At 39.5% G+C, this 18,568-nt stretch overlaps 1 protein-coding gene across 1 annotated transcript; it reads right to left on the minus strand.

Annotated features, from left to right (window-relative positions):
- Positions 1-3,112: 3,112 nt before the first annotated feature.
- Positions 3,113-17,751, minus strand: lingo2b (leucine rich repeat and Ig domain containing 2b). The gene is given in 5 exon segments (XM_043254675.1): positions 3,113-4,888; positions 4,890-5,340; positions 5,343-5,594; positions 5,597-5,669; positions 17,731-17,751. Coding segments are annotated over 4 exon segments (1,815 nt in total). The 5' UTR covers positions 5,664-5,669; positions 17,731-17,751; the 3' UTR covers positions 3,113-3,843.
- Between the last annotated feature and the right edge of the window lie 817 nt (positions 17,752-18,568).

The raw sequence follows: 18,568 nt of genomic DNA on the forward strand, positions 1-18,568 counted from the left end.
AGTGATTTACAGTACACCGACTGCAGGGACAGCCTCCCTGGAGCTTTGTCTGTGAACACAGTGGGTGAAGGAAATCTTGTAGAAGTAACTGCTGAACTGGGACTGTTCACAGCAAGGGCTCCCAAACTTTTTCAAGCTATGACCCTATACCAGGGAGGCGTAATTACTCTCAAGAACTACTAAAAATATTTCATAGTGAAATATGAAGGAAAAAGACTCTCTCGCTCTCTCATTTTGATCTTGTTTTTGTGTGTTTGATTCTATGTCATGCTATTGAATTTGGTAAGCTGAGAATTTCGTAGCATTACCATAAACTATAAAAATGGGGATGGTTATCAACAGAGACGTGAATATGAAGTGTACAGAAAGCGAGAGAATATATTTTTGCTTTTCTGGTGGCAGAGCATGTAAGAGCGGCCTAATGGCTTTAGTGGAGTAATGATTTAGTTCAGTAGGTGAGTCGGTTGTTGATTTAGTAGCTGTTCTGACGAATCGGTTTAGTTCATTCTGTGAAGGATTCAGCGGACTGATTCATACTCCTGAGTTTGCGAGTCATACAGAATGATTCAGTAAAAGAGCCAGCACAGGATGCCTGTGATTTGAACTGCCTGGCATTGTATTTTTGTTGAATGCTTGATATATGTAACAGCTCTATCAGATCAAAAAAGCAAACAACGAACAGTTTTAGTGTTTTATCTTTGAAGTTTATTCTTGAAATTTTGATGTCCGGGATATTCTGTTTCAGAGACACAGTGCTATAAATAAATAGCAGTCATAAACAGCTCTTGAGTATTCTCAATTGTCAAGCGGATAGCATGAAATGCATGAGGAGCGACACCACTGAAAAACGCACAAGAAATACTGCTGTGGTGTGTGGTGCACTTGTGTTGCTTCATGAAAATACGTATAGTAATTTATCCCCAATTCAGATTTGAATTTGAGTACTTATATTATTAGTTTTCCTGAACAAACCATAATTTTACGCTCTATTATCCACAGTTTGAACACCCTGCAGGTTATCGACAGGATTTATTTCACCATAATTAATTCAAGGTATGTCTGAATAATTAAAATGTTTGTAGCATGATGTGCTGAAGTCCTAATATGTTGTCTCTGTCTTGCATTTTCTTCTCGGAAGCAGGCAGTTCCCCGGGTCCATCTTGAAGCAAGTCTTTATGCATCAGTTCCTGATACTTTAATGTGTCTCTGAGGAAGACTCATTCACATAGAAAAGTGGCCCTGCTCATATTTTCACCCCAAACGCGTCCTGACAGAACACTGCAAGGTCAAGCGCTCACCACAAAACACCATAGTCTTATGATGATGACGCATACTCACATAAAAGCAACTTCTTTTGTTTCAGTTTGTGAGTCATAGACATGGACATGATTAGTTCAGGTATATTTAGATGCTTTTGATTGTGTAACAAAACAAGCTCATAAAGACCAGAAAACCTTCAGGGAATTTTTAGGTACTGCTAGTGTAGCACATAGAGGTTAACGGTTTGGCCTGCAGTTTCTTTAATACAGCTGGACTACTTTTGGCACCAAGGACGAAAAGTAGTAACCCGAGGCGTATTGTCTTGATGGAAAACTCTGTCCTTGCACTTTTGTGTATCACAATCAATCTAAAGCAGTTTAAGTGAAGGAAAGACTTTAAAATAATGATCTGTTTGGAAAGGCTAAATTTAATTCAGTGCAGTGCTTATATCAAATACAATTTTTAGCCATCCATCTTTTCTTTTTAAAATTGAGTTAAGATAGAGTCAGGAAGAAATATAGTATAAATACAGCTTCAAGTTGCAATGTACGACGACGTCCAACCTGAACAGCAAGAAGTAGGTAATTAAACGCTTAGATGTAACACAACTGACATCAAAACTTGGAGTAATGATTTTAAAATGGACACTTTTAAAGACATTGTAGAACAAGGGATCATATCACATATGACACTAGAGAAAACCGAACCAACACAGCTTAGGCCTTTATGTATTGAAAAGATATCAAACATTTATCAAAAGATAAGGAGTCCTTTGTGTTCAGTACAGCAAAAGAAATATAATACAAATGTACTACAGATAATAGGATGAGTGTGATTTCACCCATAATTTATTTGAAATGAATGGACATGAACTCACTCAGAGAAGCAATGTAAAATATTCCAAGAATATTCTAAGTATTCCTGCCTGACCAATTTAGATTAACTGTATTACATAAAAATCAATGGAGCTTCAGCAGCGTTGTGCTTGTACACCTAAATCAAGGAGGTCAATAATACTTGGAGAAAGCTATCAGTTGTAGTTCCTGTTCATTTGAGGAATCATACACAATACAAAATTACGTCAGGGACATAACCAATGGCAAGTGCTTCCCTGGCATGTGACCACCTGGAAGTATGTAATTTGAAGTCTGTCATCCGTGCTCATGGAATTCAGTTATGGATTGACCAATTTTAAGCCACATTTTTTTATCCTTAGAGAAGCAGGAAAAAAACATCATGGCAACATTGATTTGTTGATCACACCAGAAGTACATGCAGAATCCAAACCCTTTACTAGTGTCTATCCTGAGCTGTGACGTCAAAGGAAGAAGCCAGACAGGGACAACTATAAGTCAATTTCATGCTTTTAAGAGCCCTAAAAAAGGTCACTACCAAGACATCTTCTATACTATGATGGAATGTTTGCTATTTATAAGTTTGCTTGAAGGAATTTAGTCACAACTACTCGAGCTGTCCTTTTAGTTGTCCTTTGCAATTCAGTAAATGCTGAATTTCACCAAAAATATAAAAAAAAAAGTTATGCTCCCTAAGAAACTGGATATGTGTTTCAAGTTCAACTGACCAACAGCACCAAGCTTTTGTATTTAACATTTTTATATGCCTGTTGCTAAGTAACCGTAGCAATAATGTATCCCATAATTGACATTATTGGAAAATAGCAACAGAAAATATCCTGCATGCAAAATTTGTGACTTTCTACCAAAAAATTATAAATTGTTTGTATATATATATATAAGAAGCTCAGAATTCAGTGTGTATGTTCAGTGTGTTTTGTGCCACAGGGAACACTTGAGATGGGCAAGAATACGATTTGAGATGACAGTAACACTTATCAAGCTGTACGATTTATATTTATTTTCTTTGGAAAATATAACCAGATATTTAGTATGTAAAAACATTTGAGCAGCATTTGACAGAACATAAGAAAAGAAAAGAACATTTTCACACAGTTCCACAGACTTCCACTGAGTCACAAATACAGCCCCTGGAACCCACCATGTCAAACGGCTTCTTGCATTTTAACATCTTTACAACAAAATGGCAGGAAACTCCCTGGTTCCCCCGGAGGTTCTGCTAAGAAGAGGACGTCCCAGGAGAACAGGAATTCTGAGCAAAACCAAACACTTCACAACACAGCACTGCCGAGGCTTTTTCCAGTAGATACTTTGCTTATTGGGGAAGACAACTTGAGTTTTTGCAGCGTTTTGAAAGGTAATTGTAATGTATCTGTAAATAGATATATTTATATATATATATATATAGAAATATACCATTCTTTCCCACAAATATGAAATATATACAACAGTTTAATCAAGCAACTTAATCACGTCTGCACCGTCCAAATAATGCTTTCCACAGACAAAGCATCGCAGAAGACGCGCATTATATGGTTTGGCGTTTTTCTGTTTTCTTTCTTTTTTCATTGGGATACCACATGTAAACTCTCATGATTAAATACATCCTTTGCATCTTTTGCAGCACATATACCCAAAGACTCACAAAGTCCAACAGACACGCATACGCAACCATGCAACCCATGAAATCCTCGGCCATATAAAAAGTTTAGATCATCTTCATGTTGACTCGTCTGGGCCCACTTGTTTCTGTAAGTTCTGAGTTTGCGCCTTTCCGCTTTCGTGGGACGTACTGAATGTCCACGCTACCTCTGTGCTTCCCTTTGCCACGGCTCCATGCAAACAACAACAAGAAACAGAACAAGACGACACCCAGGAAGCTGAGGCAGCCCATTGCTGTGGAGACCAGGATGGTGGTGAAGTCCAGCACTACCCTGATGGTGTACTCCTCCGTGCCATTAATCAGGGAACTGTTGTAGTCGGAGTCAAACAGAAAGCTGCGGTTGGCGTAAAGGGCTCTATCCCTGATTCCAGAGCTTTTCACAGCTACAGTGATGGACAGAGTGGCATTGCCTGCTGGGTTCGATGCCACGCACACGTACATGCCACTATCCTGAGGTTCTGCCATGCGGAACTCCAGCGAGCCATTTGTGTGGACCACCATTCTTCCCGTGCTCTTTGTGGTAATGTGCCGCCTATGCGGTGTCAGCCATGACACAGAAGGTGGTGGAGCCCCGTCCGCACTGCAGTATAGCCAAGCTCTCTGTCCTTCTTCTGTCTGTGCTGGGTAAGTTGCCATTGAGACAACCCTGGGCTTGGTGCAGATAACGTGCTTAGAGATTTGAGGTTCCATCAGGTCCCTAAGTGGCTTCCCAGCCAAGGGAGCAGGAGCACTACATTCAGGTTGAACATCACCATACAGCAAAGGTGGAGTCCTCTCCAGGAGCCAGCGTAGACGACAGTCACACACTAACGGGTTCTGGCCAATCAGAAGAGTCTGCAGGGCCTCAGAAGCAGGAAAAACACTTCTTTCAAGCGTGGAGAGACGGTTGTAACAAAGGTCAAGAAGGCGCAGCGAAGAGGCTCCTTGAAAGGCTTGAGGTTCCACACTGAGCAGGTTAGACTGTCGTACACGCACAACTTCCAGCCGGTCCATTCCCCGTAACCACCCTGCTGGCAGGACACGTATACGGCTGTAAGACAGGTTGAGATGCGTTAGATACAGTAGATGTGTCACCACTGGCACGGACGCTGTTGGTGTGGGTAATGGAGAGTGTGCTGAGGTTCAGCCCCTGCAAAGCGGAGGTCGGAAACCCTTCTAACAAAGGCCAGCGGTCCACTTCCAGGTGTTTCAGTCGTGGCAGACCCTTAAATGCGTGTGCTTGAAGCTCCGTGATTCCCAAGTCCCGCAATCGCAGGCTGGTTAGGCCATGCAGATGTGCGAGAGCATGTGTGGGCACTGTGCTCAGGTTGCATCGCTGCAGCGTTAGAGAGCGCAGGGACGCCAGGCCGCTGAAGGCCCGTGGGGCGATAAACACTAGCTCATTATCACTCAGCTCTAGTACCCGCAGCCTCCGCTGCTCCTCAAAGCCGTAGTCCAGCAGAATAACAAGACGGTTTTGACTGACATCCAGCAGAGTGAGCTCGCTGAGGCCGGCCAGCGCTCCACGCGGCAGCAGAGTCAGCTGATTGCTGCGCAGTCGAGCGAGCGGCCGCGCGGCTGAGTGCGGAAGCTGCCAGGTTCCACAGATGACAACAGGTTGTTGCTGAGGTCCAGCTCCTCAAGCAACAGCAGTGAGGAGAAATTCTGTGGTGTCACAATGCGCAGCCGGTTTTTACTGAGGTCCAGTGCCCTTGTCTCTATAGGGATGCCTTCAGGCACCTGCGCTAAGCGTCTGCGATGGCATGACACAGAACGCGTGGGCACAGAGCACTCGCAGCGGGCTGGGCAGGCGTGGGCGGGCACTGAAACAGGAGGAGTGGCAGGAGGGAGAGCCCCAGAGCACAAGAGAACGGAGAGAACAGCATGGCCACCTACAGAGAGAAAACAGAGACAAAGAAATATGATATAGATCAGAGAGATGCTGCATGGTTAGTCAGTCAAAGTAATGTAAATAGACACATACATATACTATAGGTCATTGTACAAAATTGGTCATTGTACAAGGTCATTTTAAATTAAAATGATCGCCATGGTGTAGGCCTGTTATCAAATGTATGTGAGAGAAACTGGATGCTGATGTTATAAAATGAGCACGGTTCAGTTTGTGATTCCAGAAATTTTCAGACATTGTTTTTCAATAATAACAATAGTTACTGAGGCGGACAAAACAAAAATACGATTTCAGTTAACCTCCAGATTTTCCTCACGCATTGACCTAGTGCAGTCTTTTAGAATATACATAAATGAAAATCTAAAAAATATATTTTTTTATGCGTTCATAAACATGCTTGGCAGTAATCTATTTCTATACATGCAGTGTGTATACATCATGAGAGACACAAATAAGCCTGTGTTTTGTAGAATGACCCCTGTAATGCACATACATGCACGTCATGTCCTTTGTTCCATCCCAATTTCCCAACACCTCCTCTGTGCAAGACTCTCTGCTGATTCTAGCTGATAGGAACCCTGTGGTGCATCGATCGTCTCTTTCTCTGTCTCTCATACGCACACGCACGCGCACACGCACACGCACACACACACACACACACACACACACACACACACACACACACACACACACAAAACCTGCTTTCAGAAAGACATCTCCAAACATGCCATAACCATGGAAACCCCATGCTCCCTTGGCACAAGTCTTGCTCTGCCAATCGAAATCAATAATGGAGGAAAGCAAAAAGGCAGGCATTCCACAGGTCTGTTAGACTCAGATCACAAACGTGCCATTTAGATTATATTTGAAGACTGATTTTAACCATGTCTGTGCTAATGTTTTATGTCTAAGTGCAATCACAAGGTAATTAGGGAAGATGAGGAGAGCGTCTGCTATTGCCGATAAAATAGGCATACGATATAAAACCATAAAAAGCACAAGAATATCTTGTCTATTTTTTTATTGATTGACTTTCCTACCGACGTGAAATGGGTTAAAATATACTCGTTATTTCAGACAATATACAAATCGAACAGACAGCCTCTCCGATAGGAATCACCAACAAGGGAGCTTTTACATTTTCTGAGGTATCTATCTTGCATGAAAATGCATCATTTAAACCTGCATCTAAACTACCTCCATTTAGTCTTGTAATTAAAAATGAATGTCTCCATCAGAAAATCTGATGTCGGCTTTGGAATAGATAATTACATCTTACAAGATCCCAGCAGCTCTGATTTTATACATCTCTTTACGTTTCTCACTTCTAGGCTGTTCTTTAATATTTTAAATACTCCCTTAGACATGATACACACTGTTGCATACCACAAGATGATGCGTTTCGTTATTATGAAAGATACATGAGTGTAGTAACTGCTTTGAAAACATAATTATCAAAGGGCATCATTTGTGGAAAGGTTACATGCACGTATTCTCAATTAATTATTAATAGAACAGAACCATAAAGGCATCTGTTTCCATTATTGCTCTAAAATGACCATAAAGAGAAATGGTCAAAATCTTGGGCTGAAAAATGGGGCAGACAATTTTCAGTGAAGTGGCAAGCCACCATGGAGTGCTCTCATAACCGATATAGCAACAGATTGACCTGCATGCACGAAATAAACCTTGTGCCTAGTGTATGATGTATAATTTAGACATGTGGCTTCACTACGTCAATAATAATCTACCATGCATTTTACAACAACTTCCTTACTTATACTGTATAAACCTAATGTGAATCGCATTTGAAATCTACCTAATGCATTTAACTCATTAAAATCACCAAGACGGAAGTTCGAGGTGCAAATTCTTTAAAAATCTATTTCACTCCACGCTGGTCTAAATGAGTCAACCTGTATGACGAGCACAGGTTGCCTCATTCGAACGCTGATTAGTAAGAGCCAGTCTATGCTTTCCTTTCAAATCAATATCAATACATGTACAAAATCTGCTGCCACATTTGCGCTGCTTTTCAAGGAGTGTGACTGCAAATGTCCTTGCTTGTACAAGAGAAGCATTTCTCAACCTTGGCGGTGCTCACTTTCATTCGCAACTCCATCAGGTTTGTCGCGACGCAACACGCCAAATGTTGGCCTGCCAGCGTGAGTGTCAGAATGAAGACAGAGGACGCGTCTGGGTAGAACATCGGGGCAGCGCTAAGCCTGTGGTTCGTTATGGGGAGCAGCTCACTGACAGGAGAAGTTTATTAAGTTTTAATGAGTTAATAATTCAATTCATCCCAGCCGATCTGATGACAGTATCAGCAGCAGGGGAGAGCATGAGCGTTGATGTAATTCTCGCTAAAGGTGTCTGGATTAGAGATGCATTTCCAAGGGAAAGTTTATCAATTAATCATTACAGACTCCTCTTTTGGGAATGGAGATAAGCCATTATTTGAGAGGATATGTTGTCACGCAGCGGGAGCAGATTCTCCCTCGGTCTTTCAGGAAATCTTTATCTCACAAAAAGCAATCTGTCGCTCTCTCTATGACACACAGACAAGGCAGATGAGCTTTAACACTCAGAAGTATGCTGAACGATCATCGCTTACACGTAGGGGAATAAATGGGGATTTTTGGAGGTAGGGAAGCCTACAATCTGCTGGTGATTCCAAATCCTTATACTATCAGAAATAAATTGAACTCTTCAAGTCATTTTTTCAGAAGGTACTAATAGTCTACTAATATGCATCCTTTGGGGGTATATATATATCAAATATATGACTCAAAAATAGAACTTGTTCAAAACATTGTAAAACGATTATAAATTAAATTGATAAATTAAATAAATTATAAATTTATAAATTAAAATTATAGTGAAATATTAATTCGAAAATAAATTATAATAATGTTTAACGAAAATAATAAATAAATAGAATAAACAATATTTAGAGATATCAGTTATTCATTTGATAAGCCATAGTTTTATGTTTGGCTTCAAGTTATTAGTACTAACGATGGATGAATACAATATACAGTGGCAAATAAAATATCAGATCAAATATTATAATCTCTTTATGATATATAAATAAATATTTATAAATGGAAAAAAGTGCTGCTTTGGGCTGGACAACAACTTATAGCATTTTCCAGAGTCCTTCTTAAAATTTGTTTTTGTAAGTACTGCTCGGTGTAATGCAGGTGAAAAGTGTTTACTGACCTGGAACATAAAAGAAATGGAATATATTGACAAACTGACAAAAAAAATTCTTGTTTCAAATCAAAGATGCCAGCACGTCCAATTTAACCTTAGCTAACACTGCATACAGACATCAAACAATAGCGGTGTGCAGAGATCACACTATAGTATCACTCCCTGATCCTGTAGCGAGAATGTATCAAAAAACCTTCTCTGCCCTCTTCTAGCGTATCAAAGTAAAGATCAGAGCATTTCCTCATACTTTGCAGGTCAGCTGTGGAAAACAATCCGGCCGTGTCTCCTCATCGCTTTACATCGTGTCTCGCCTCCACAGACAGCGATTGTGAAGCCTGCGGTTTCTCTTACTTTGAGGACATTCTGCAGATTAACTCAGTCTAATTTTAGTTTATCTAATTTTAGTCTCATCCATTTTTCATTGAGTGAAACCACCACAGCCACTGAGAGCGCAGTGTCCCATCTCCCACCGGTGCGTGTGTGTATAGGCTTGAGTGTCTGAGCTTTTTGAGACCGAATGAGAAAAGGCGAAAGTTTGTTTGGGAATGTTTGTGAAGCATACATATGTACATATATCAGCTTGCATATGGTAAAGAGCGCGCGTTGCTGACCTTGATCCTTCGGGTCTTCGGATCTCATGTTTAATCTAGCGCTACACGCGAGCTTGAACTACATTTGGTGATCATTTCATACAGAGGTGTCTAAATGTAGGTGCCACGGGCTGTGTGTGTTCCCAGCGTGTCGCTTTCAGACGGCATGCTGTAGTATCTCTACGATGCTCTGATCCAGCCCAGTGGAGCTCTATTGACTCCTGCTATTGATCTCTGCGTTATTACACATTCACTTCTTCACACGCCTCTCACATTGCACAAGACTAAAACCCCGTGTAGCTCTGCACCCATGGCAACCGAGCCAGTCAATCAAACCCTTATCTCTGAATGTTTCATATCCCTAGAGCTCAGGTGAGAATCCACTGAATATACTTTAATAATACCCAAATGGTTTTGCCGGAGCGCGCCGCTTCACTCATTTGAGTTTCTGTGCTATTAAGATGATCGTTTCCCTCGCGAGAAGGAAGTATTGGGGAATACGGTGTTTCCTGCGTGTTTGCACGCTGTCAGCTATCCTTATTGGTGTAAATGAGCATGTTTATGCGCAAGTGTGTGTTTTGTGTACGTCTGTGACTGTCTCGCTGGCAGCACTGATGCAATGTGTTTATGTTTAATGGACATTCAGTACACAGTCAGTAGGGTGTCTGGGCTCAGCTGCTGATGCCTTAATTTAGGGTACATTTGTCAAGCCGTCAACATTTGTTCTTCAAATGAAAGGACATTTAACTTGGCCTATTTGGTAGATTATGAGAACTGTTACCTACCCCTTGTTCTAGGGGATCTATATGAAATTATAATCAATACGGGGCTTTAACTGCCCTAGTGCCACCCCCACCCCATCTTTGAAATTTTTGCACTTCTCTGCTGCATTCTGTTTGTTGTTAGGATGACAAAAAAGATTTTAAACTGAATGAACGATGGCCAATCATATAGACATAGTTTACTGTTCACAGAAACAGAGCAGAAATTTCCAGCACTAACATGGAATGAGAAGAGAGAAGCAGCGGAATATTTAACATGTTTTCCACATAAATATTAAATGGTTGACAATAATACTCAGCAAGACAAGCTACTTAACTTTTTCTTAAATATGGTAAATTAGAAATTAAAATATGGATTACATGATTCCTATTTGATGAATGAAGCATTTTTTATGACATTAGACATAGGCCTAGAGTTAATGTGTATTTTTTTAAAAGTAAAAATAACAAATATAATTTATTCCAAAATATTACATATTTTTTTTAAGACTGAGTTTGTTTTAGAAGAAATTACTGCTTACTGTTTCCACACAATTTTTTTTTACTAATTCACATTATATTTGTAAAATTATTATACAGTATTTATAAATGATATATTAGTTTTAATAATTTAATATATTGTTACATTTAATTGTATTATTATTATTATTATTGATTGCTATTATATTTGTATATACTCTATCAATATTAAGTTTACTCTGTTAAAAACAAATATTACATGTATTCTCATAATATAATGTCAAAACTATGCATACAATCGAGACAAAACTTAAGAAAATACTGCATAAAATAGTTTGATGGACTACAGTCAAACTGCTGTGACATATATTACTGATTTACATACACACTTGCTGCTTTGACACAAATAATTCTTTAACAGTTTGTAATCTCTAAACTATCGAAAAAAATAAAAATACAATGTAAATCTTGAAGAGAGAAGCTCAAAACGCCCTCAGAGAGAACACAGATATTATGTAAGGGAAGAGAAAACAATTGAAGACACAACAGAAAGAAAAGAATCCAAAGACATAATAGGCAGGAGCCGTGAGAAGAATATAAGAGGTAAGAAGAGGTAATTTAGAAAGAGGAACGTGTTGCAGTGCATAAGAGAAAACAACGAGACAAGAAATCAGGCATACTGATTCATCTTTCCACCTGCGCGCCTGGGTAATAACATTAATGTGTGTGCAGTCACGTTTATTTGGCCAACAGGTTTCCTCCTCCCTTTGGCATTTGTCTGTGTGTGTGCTCATCACCACCATCCTGTGTAGTGGAAGCATCATTTATGCTTTCTTGTTGGTTTCTCTTCTGCATACACAATATTCTCAGTGTACACAATTACACACACACACAAAAAGAAAGGGATCCGAGAGACGGAGAAAAGGCGAGATTTGATGAGCCGACTGCCTCCAGACATCGCTTCTGCAATGCTAATTAACCCTGCAGGCAAAATCCACCACCAAGACGCTAACCCTTAAACATAAACACACACACACACACACACACACACCCTCCCCACACACAGGACCTCGGTGCTAACCGCGTACTTAGATGCTGCCGAGGTATTTCCTTTCTCGTTTATTTTCTTTTAGAATAATTTTCCACCTAATATAAAAGGTGATCTGATCGCTTAATGATTATGCTTAATTAGGTATTTTCAAACACAACAGAGAGCTATACTTTACATTTCTTGCTGAAAATATATATGTGTGGATTGGTATAGGTTTAGTCAAAACCAGAATTGGTTGGAATTTTTTGACCACGCCTCAGAAAGTTTAATTGAAATTTTAAAATTTGAATTTACTTTTTCCCACTATGGTTACAAAAAAAGAATATAGATGGTTAATTTTTAATCTAATGTAAATAAAATATATAAATCAAGTATAGAGTTCTACTAATGTTAAAATAATGTTTAAACAATATACTGTCAAGCCAAGTTTTGTCTTTTTTTTAAAGACACATGTTTGAGTTATGGAGTTGAACAGTTTGTAATCTCTAAACTATCAGAAAATAAAAATACTAACTAAATCTTGAAGAGAGAAGCCCAAAACGCCCTCTCAGAGGGAACGCAGGAGATATTATGTAAGGGAAGAGAATAGTTGAAGATACAACAGAAAAAGCAATCCAAAGATATGATAGAAAGGAGCCGGTGAGAATAATATAAGAGGTCATTTATTAAGATGGTTGCACAAAATTGAGAAGTTGAATTGATCTGGCCACAGGACGTTGAGATGGAATTTGCCATTTTTGGAAGTTTGTTGAATTTCAATTAAGATAATTTTTTTGTTTTTCTTCCCCCACAATGGTAAAATCACAATGTAAATAATAAACTGCAGATTTCTATAGCAGGACATTTTTACATTTTTGCTGTCGGCCAAGTTTTTTCTTTGTCTAAGGGTTATATATTTGAAACTTAAGTTTATTTTAAATCCGCTTCCTTTAATACTTCCTAATTCAGTGTTCTAAGTCATTCTAGGCGTTTTTCAAAATCACATCAATTTCATGAATATAAGTGGATTTTAAAATCAAATACCACAAACTGGCATGGGTTGATAATTCTGTGGGGTAATGGCAACCATGAAATATCTTCTTAATGAAGATTTTGGTATGCTCTCACAATCTAGAGGACACTTTTGTCTTGCACGTGAGACAGAACATCTATCCTTGCTTGCCATTTTCAACTGAATCAAATTATGTCAGCTGCTCTAAGAAGCAGTGCTCTTAAAAGCAGTCTGTTTCTGATTCCATAGAGTGCATTACCATTATGAGTCCAAACCAGCTCTAGCATAAAATCTTGCCACTTAGATGGATAATGATAATGCAAACGCAACGACCACTGCCACCAACAAAGCGCATGAGATGATTTGCATACAAGTTGATTAAAAAAAAACACGTCTTCCCCTTAAATATCATTGCTTCACCCAAGTCATTTTTCTAAATAACTGTAGCATACTTAATGGGAAGCACTGGTCAAGCAATTTAATTTAAAATAAGTGAAGTAAGACACTAAGGGAAATTACTTTGGCAATGGCTGCACAAGTTTCAGAGGAACTGCCAAAAGCTCACAAAATCTCGCATACAGATATGACTGACACAGCCACACATCCATCCACATGCATATTTAGTTTGTTGCCTGATATATGCTAATTCATGCACATAATGCAGATTACTGAGATAGTTATCGGGCTTCAGCTCTTTTGAGTACTGTTTGTCCTCAAACAAGCTAACAAGTGAGCTTGAGGAACAAATATATGACCTCATTCTCCCATGCAGCATGCTATGCTAAGCAACAACAGTCAGAGAAACAAATATATTAATAGCGAGAACTACCCTAGTAGTCGGTGGCACAGAGGGTGTGAACCGCATGCAGATGTAAGACTGAACCACAGAAAACCTTGTTACAATTCATTCAGGTGCAAATACGCTGGAACTGGCCACTCCTGAATATGAAAATGTAAAAAAAAATCTCTTTAGAAATAGGGAAGAAAGAAGTTATTCAAAGATGACTCACAGCATTAACGGAGGGAATAAATTTAGTTAAAAAAAAAAAAAAATAGTGCAAGTGTGCTGTCTCCCTAGAGAACACCTCAGAAGCTCCTGGAGGCCATCAGGCCAGTGCAGTTGAAGCAGAGCAATCGGCACTTTGAAAGGAAGCTCTAATTAAAACGCAAAAACACTTGCTTAGTCAGACAGGATTCAGAGCAGGAAATTTTTCTTCATGTCATAGTTGTGACAGTATAATGAATCTGTCTAATTGTGAATATTAGTTGGCTTAGCATACTAGGGGCTCTCATAAAAATATTGTCATAGCAAAATATACAGGGATAATATCTCCAGGGAGACAGGCGCGCAATATTTGGGTCAGTGGGCCTTATGCTATAATATTGACAAAAAGAAACTCAAATTAGCCTCAACACAAAATCAGTCTTGTAGCTTAATATCTAATTTCTTTCAACTCAAAGCATTCTCTAAACTCTTCCCTTTAGTACCTAAGGGAAATCAGGAAAATAACATTAATATGATAATATAGGGCAAACAAATGTTGTGCTAATTGTATGATTAGTATACTGATTAGTATAATGGAATGGTTGTTCAATATGCAAGAAAATGTTGAGAAAGTGTCATGCTTTATTTCAAAATTTTGAAAAAAAAAAAAAAAAAACTAAAACATTTTCTTTAATATTTATTGTTTTATAGATGCTATATGTCAAAGTGCCCATATTATGGATTTTTTAAATTATAGTTCATGCAGTATGTAACACAACTCATTTTTAAAATGAGTCAACAAGTGGGGGCAATATGCAAATGTTTGACATCAAAATTAAATATTAGCATATTGGTCTTTTCTCATTGGTCTGAATGAAAAGGCAAATTCATTGTTTGCCACTAGGTGCCGCTTTGTTGCAGTACAAATAACAATTTCACACGGTAACACTAGACACTGCTTTATCAGGTTTTACAGGTGAGATGAAATGAAATAGATGAACCTAAAAGAAAGTGTTCTTTGACCTTGCGTGCATGTCAGCCTCCTTTGTTGGGCAATTCAAAACCAAAATACCAACCTTTCTTTACCCATAATAGGTGCACTTTCATTTTAATTTTAATTTGAATTCATTTTCATTTAATGTTTTGTGTTTTTTTTTTTTCCAATAATATTTAACAAATTCCATTTCCTTCTGACAGCTAAATGTCGATTAGCAGTGTTTAATATCATATCCTTAATGGTGAATTCTTGCTGACATGCAACCGCATCGCGCTTGCACTGGACTGATCTTGGAGTAGGAGAAAACACAGATTTTTTCTTAACTTAAAAAAAAACTAACAAAAGAACTCCAGGTAAAATCTGGTTCACTTCAGTAAAAATACTGTTCTGTCAGACATCTCTGCATATCCTCCCCATATGCCCCTGGTATATACTACAGATTGTCTAATTTGTAACTCTGTTGGCTTCCTCAAAGTTCCTCAATGAACCCAGCTAAACTGTCAGACTTATTAGGCTTGGCTCTGGAGAAACAGACTTGTGATTTACAAATCCCCAGGAAGTAGGGTTTACATTACTTGCCACTAGTTCTCAATTGCTTCAATATCTTAGTACATCTGTGCTAGTTTGCTGTGACTAAGCTGCGCTTCTCTATAGGGAGAGGTGCCCACCATTCTGCATCTAGAAACATCTTTAGTCTTAGTTGGCGTTTGTTGCTAGATGGCTATTTACTTGTTTCCAACCATTGTTGTCACATAACAAACACAGTCGTGTCCTGTCTTGAGACCGAGCCAAGACTATGGGGAAGTGAACTGCTTATAATCGAAAAACTGAAGCGATCGACTAATCATTAAGAGATTAAGACGAATTGTGAAACAGCCAATTAAAGCAGAACAGTTAAACCAACTACAAACCAAACATCCTATTAAGCAGTGCAAAAGTATACATCCAATTAACTGTAAAGCAAGCAAATAAATAAGAAAAGAGCAATGCAAATAATTAAACTCATTATTAACCACATCTATTAAGTAAATCTAAAATGGATAACCATTTCTTCAGACAGCACTATATTTTCATTGCCACTTTCTAAATTGCCACTCTGGCTTTATTCTTGATTCATGCTGAAGTTCTGCTGAAGAGTAATTTTAACAATACAATATATGCACATTCTAATAAGTCACTTTGGCAGTGTAAGACAAGGTGTACAAAAAGCATACAAGAAAAATGTATTTATGTTAATGTAAATGCATTTCTGCATGCTCGTGAAAGCATTTCAAACAGTAGCAGAATGTTATGTCTTCAGTGTTTACATTTACATTTAAAAAAGGTTGATTTAATTCACTGAGCAATCGTTTAAAATTCCATTCAGTTCTTGCTGCATTTGTGAATTTCTGTAAAAGCAGTCTGGAGGCTTTCCTGAAATATGGCAGCGCTAATCTAGGTAAACTATTTAGTTTTGCTTAAAACAAAAAAAAAGGACAAACGCTTATTTCATGGTTGAGTTAGTATCAAGTGTCAGCAAGAAAACAGCAGTATGCACACAACGCCGACACGGACCTGTTGGTCTAGCTTACGAGGAGAATAAAGAAGAGATTAAACCTATTAAACACTGTGAAATATCTGCTACAATTTTTACATAATAATTACATGGTAATTACCATGTAATATACCACATTAAAGAACATTTCCCCCAGAGCCTAATTAGGAGCTAAATGTTAAAGAGGTAGAAATACATTTTTTCTGAATATAAAGAATTGCCATTACTCTGGGGGTGACGTGACACGTGATGATGTGATCTAATCAGGTCGGACATAAAGAATAATATAGCAGAAGATGTTAGTATGTAGACAGCGACATGATCTTAGGGTTATACATGCCTTCTTGATAAATGAAGACATCTCGAGTCTTTTGGCAAAAGCCGTGTTCCAAACTTTTTCTCAACACCAATTCACACTTTGAAAAACAGTATTTACTTTTCAGTCACAGCCTACACACTCATCTCATTCATGGATGTAGCACGTTTTTTGAAAAAGAGAACAGATTACCCAATGTTCCCTACATCGCTCTCTTCAATACAAAAGCTTACCTCGCTGTACACCTCTAAATAGCCTCGTATCAACTTGCCAGGTCCATTTTCTCAATCCTCTTTTTCCCTCCTCCTTCAGCCTCTAATGGATGTGCAAATGGAATTGCATATCCCAGAGATCTGCTGAGTTCATATTTTGTCTTAACGTGATTTAAACTAAAATAATCGTGTGACGACACACTTTGATAAGATGAAAATGCAAATGTGTGAATCACACCCTGACACATTCATCCTGTAAGTTACTTACTTATTCAGTCAGTCAGCCAGTCAAAAGCTCTGCGTGTCTCTCCCTGAAGGCAGGTCTCCTTTATTGTGTCTGACAGCCCCAAACCTGTCCTTCTCCACCCCTGAAATCCACACTTTTCGCTTCTACCTACACGAACAGCATCCATCGCTGTCCGGAGCCCTTCTAGTCTATGAGCGCTTGAGACCACGAGCGTTGAAGGGGGAATCACAGTATCTGCCGTCTGCCGAAGGAGCTCCACTAAGACTGAGCGCATTAACGACACCTGACCGTCCGTCACAGACAAAGTGAACTAGTGACACACTTACGTGCGCGCGCTGATGAAATATCGCAGCGATGTCTCCCTCGCCTCTGCCTCTCTCTTTTCCCACCTCCACTAAAGCGCAGGCTGTGGAAATCGCAGCAGCGCTCGCCTGAAACCCCTGGCAGAATACATCACCACTTTCCCTTTATGAGTCACAATGCACACACATACACACCTCTGATCCGCCTCTACCTGCCACGCGCGGAGCGTCTCAAACCAAGGCAGCACTTTTTTTTACCTTCACCTCCATGCAGTACAGTTTAAATAGTCTCAACTCTATCGCAAGCACCTCACGGCGTAGGTAGGCTTACGTGCTCAACGCGTGCGGCTGCTGGCTACCTGTGGCTGCTGTTCTAGATGCCATAAGGATCAGCGCTCCTGTGATCAAAGGCCTGAGCGATCAGCTAAGAGGAAGAGGGAACAGCCAGCACTCTGTCTCCACGACAACGCCCGCAGATGCCACACCTCCAGTTCAGGCTCTCAAGAACAATAAGCGCTTATCGCCACCTCCTCTTTCTCTCTTCCTCTCCAGCCACCGCTTTCTCTGCTAAAAGCCGCGCTCACTCGGAGAGAGGACGCGCTTGTGTGTGATGCCTTCCCAAAAGCAGGATTCTGTATGTGTGTCTGTTAGACTGAGTTCCACAAGGGGATTAGGCACTTTTCATCTTCATGACGCAATACTAGAAAGAGAGAGAGAGAGAGAGAGAGAGAGAGAGAAGGAGACGGAGAGACAGAGGATGGGGTCGTCATGGAGATATTCGCCCATGAAGGAGTGTAGGGTGAATGACATGAGATAGAGATAAAAAGAAAGAAGTGTCAAGTGAAGCTGCATTTACAAAACTGCACGGCACTTTTGATCCAGTTTGGCAAAGAGAGAAGAAGAAACGTTTTGTAAAGAAGACTGTTTGGTTGCATGCACATATTCTTTCTCATGAGCTTTGGCGGCGGCTGGCCACCACCGAGAAGGCCCGCCTACTGCTCTGGGTGCGTCTGACAATGCTCCAGCCAGCCCAAGATTCAAAATAGCTGCGACCAAATGCCTTAAACCGCGCTTTTCTAAGATTAAAACAACATCCAGCAATGAGCTTCCGTCCAGAGCCTGCACAGAGGACAGCGAGGAGCAGATTCCTGATGGTACTTTAGAGTAACTTACAAAATACATATGTTCCTATTAACA

The sequence above is a fragment of the Puntigrus tetrazona genome, chromosome 13 (assembly GCF_018831695.1).
Source record: "Puntigrus tetrazona isolate hp1 chromosome 13, ASM1883169v1, whole genome shotgun sequence".
NCBI classification, from domain to species: Eukaryota; Metazoa; Chordata; class Actinopteri; order Cypriniformes; family Cyprinidae; genus Puntigrus; species Puntigrus tetrazona.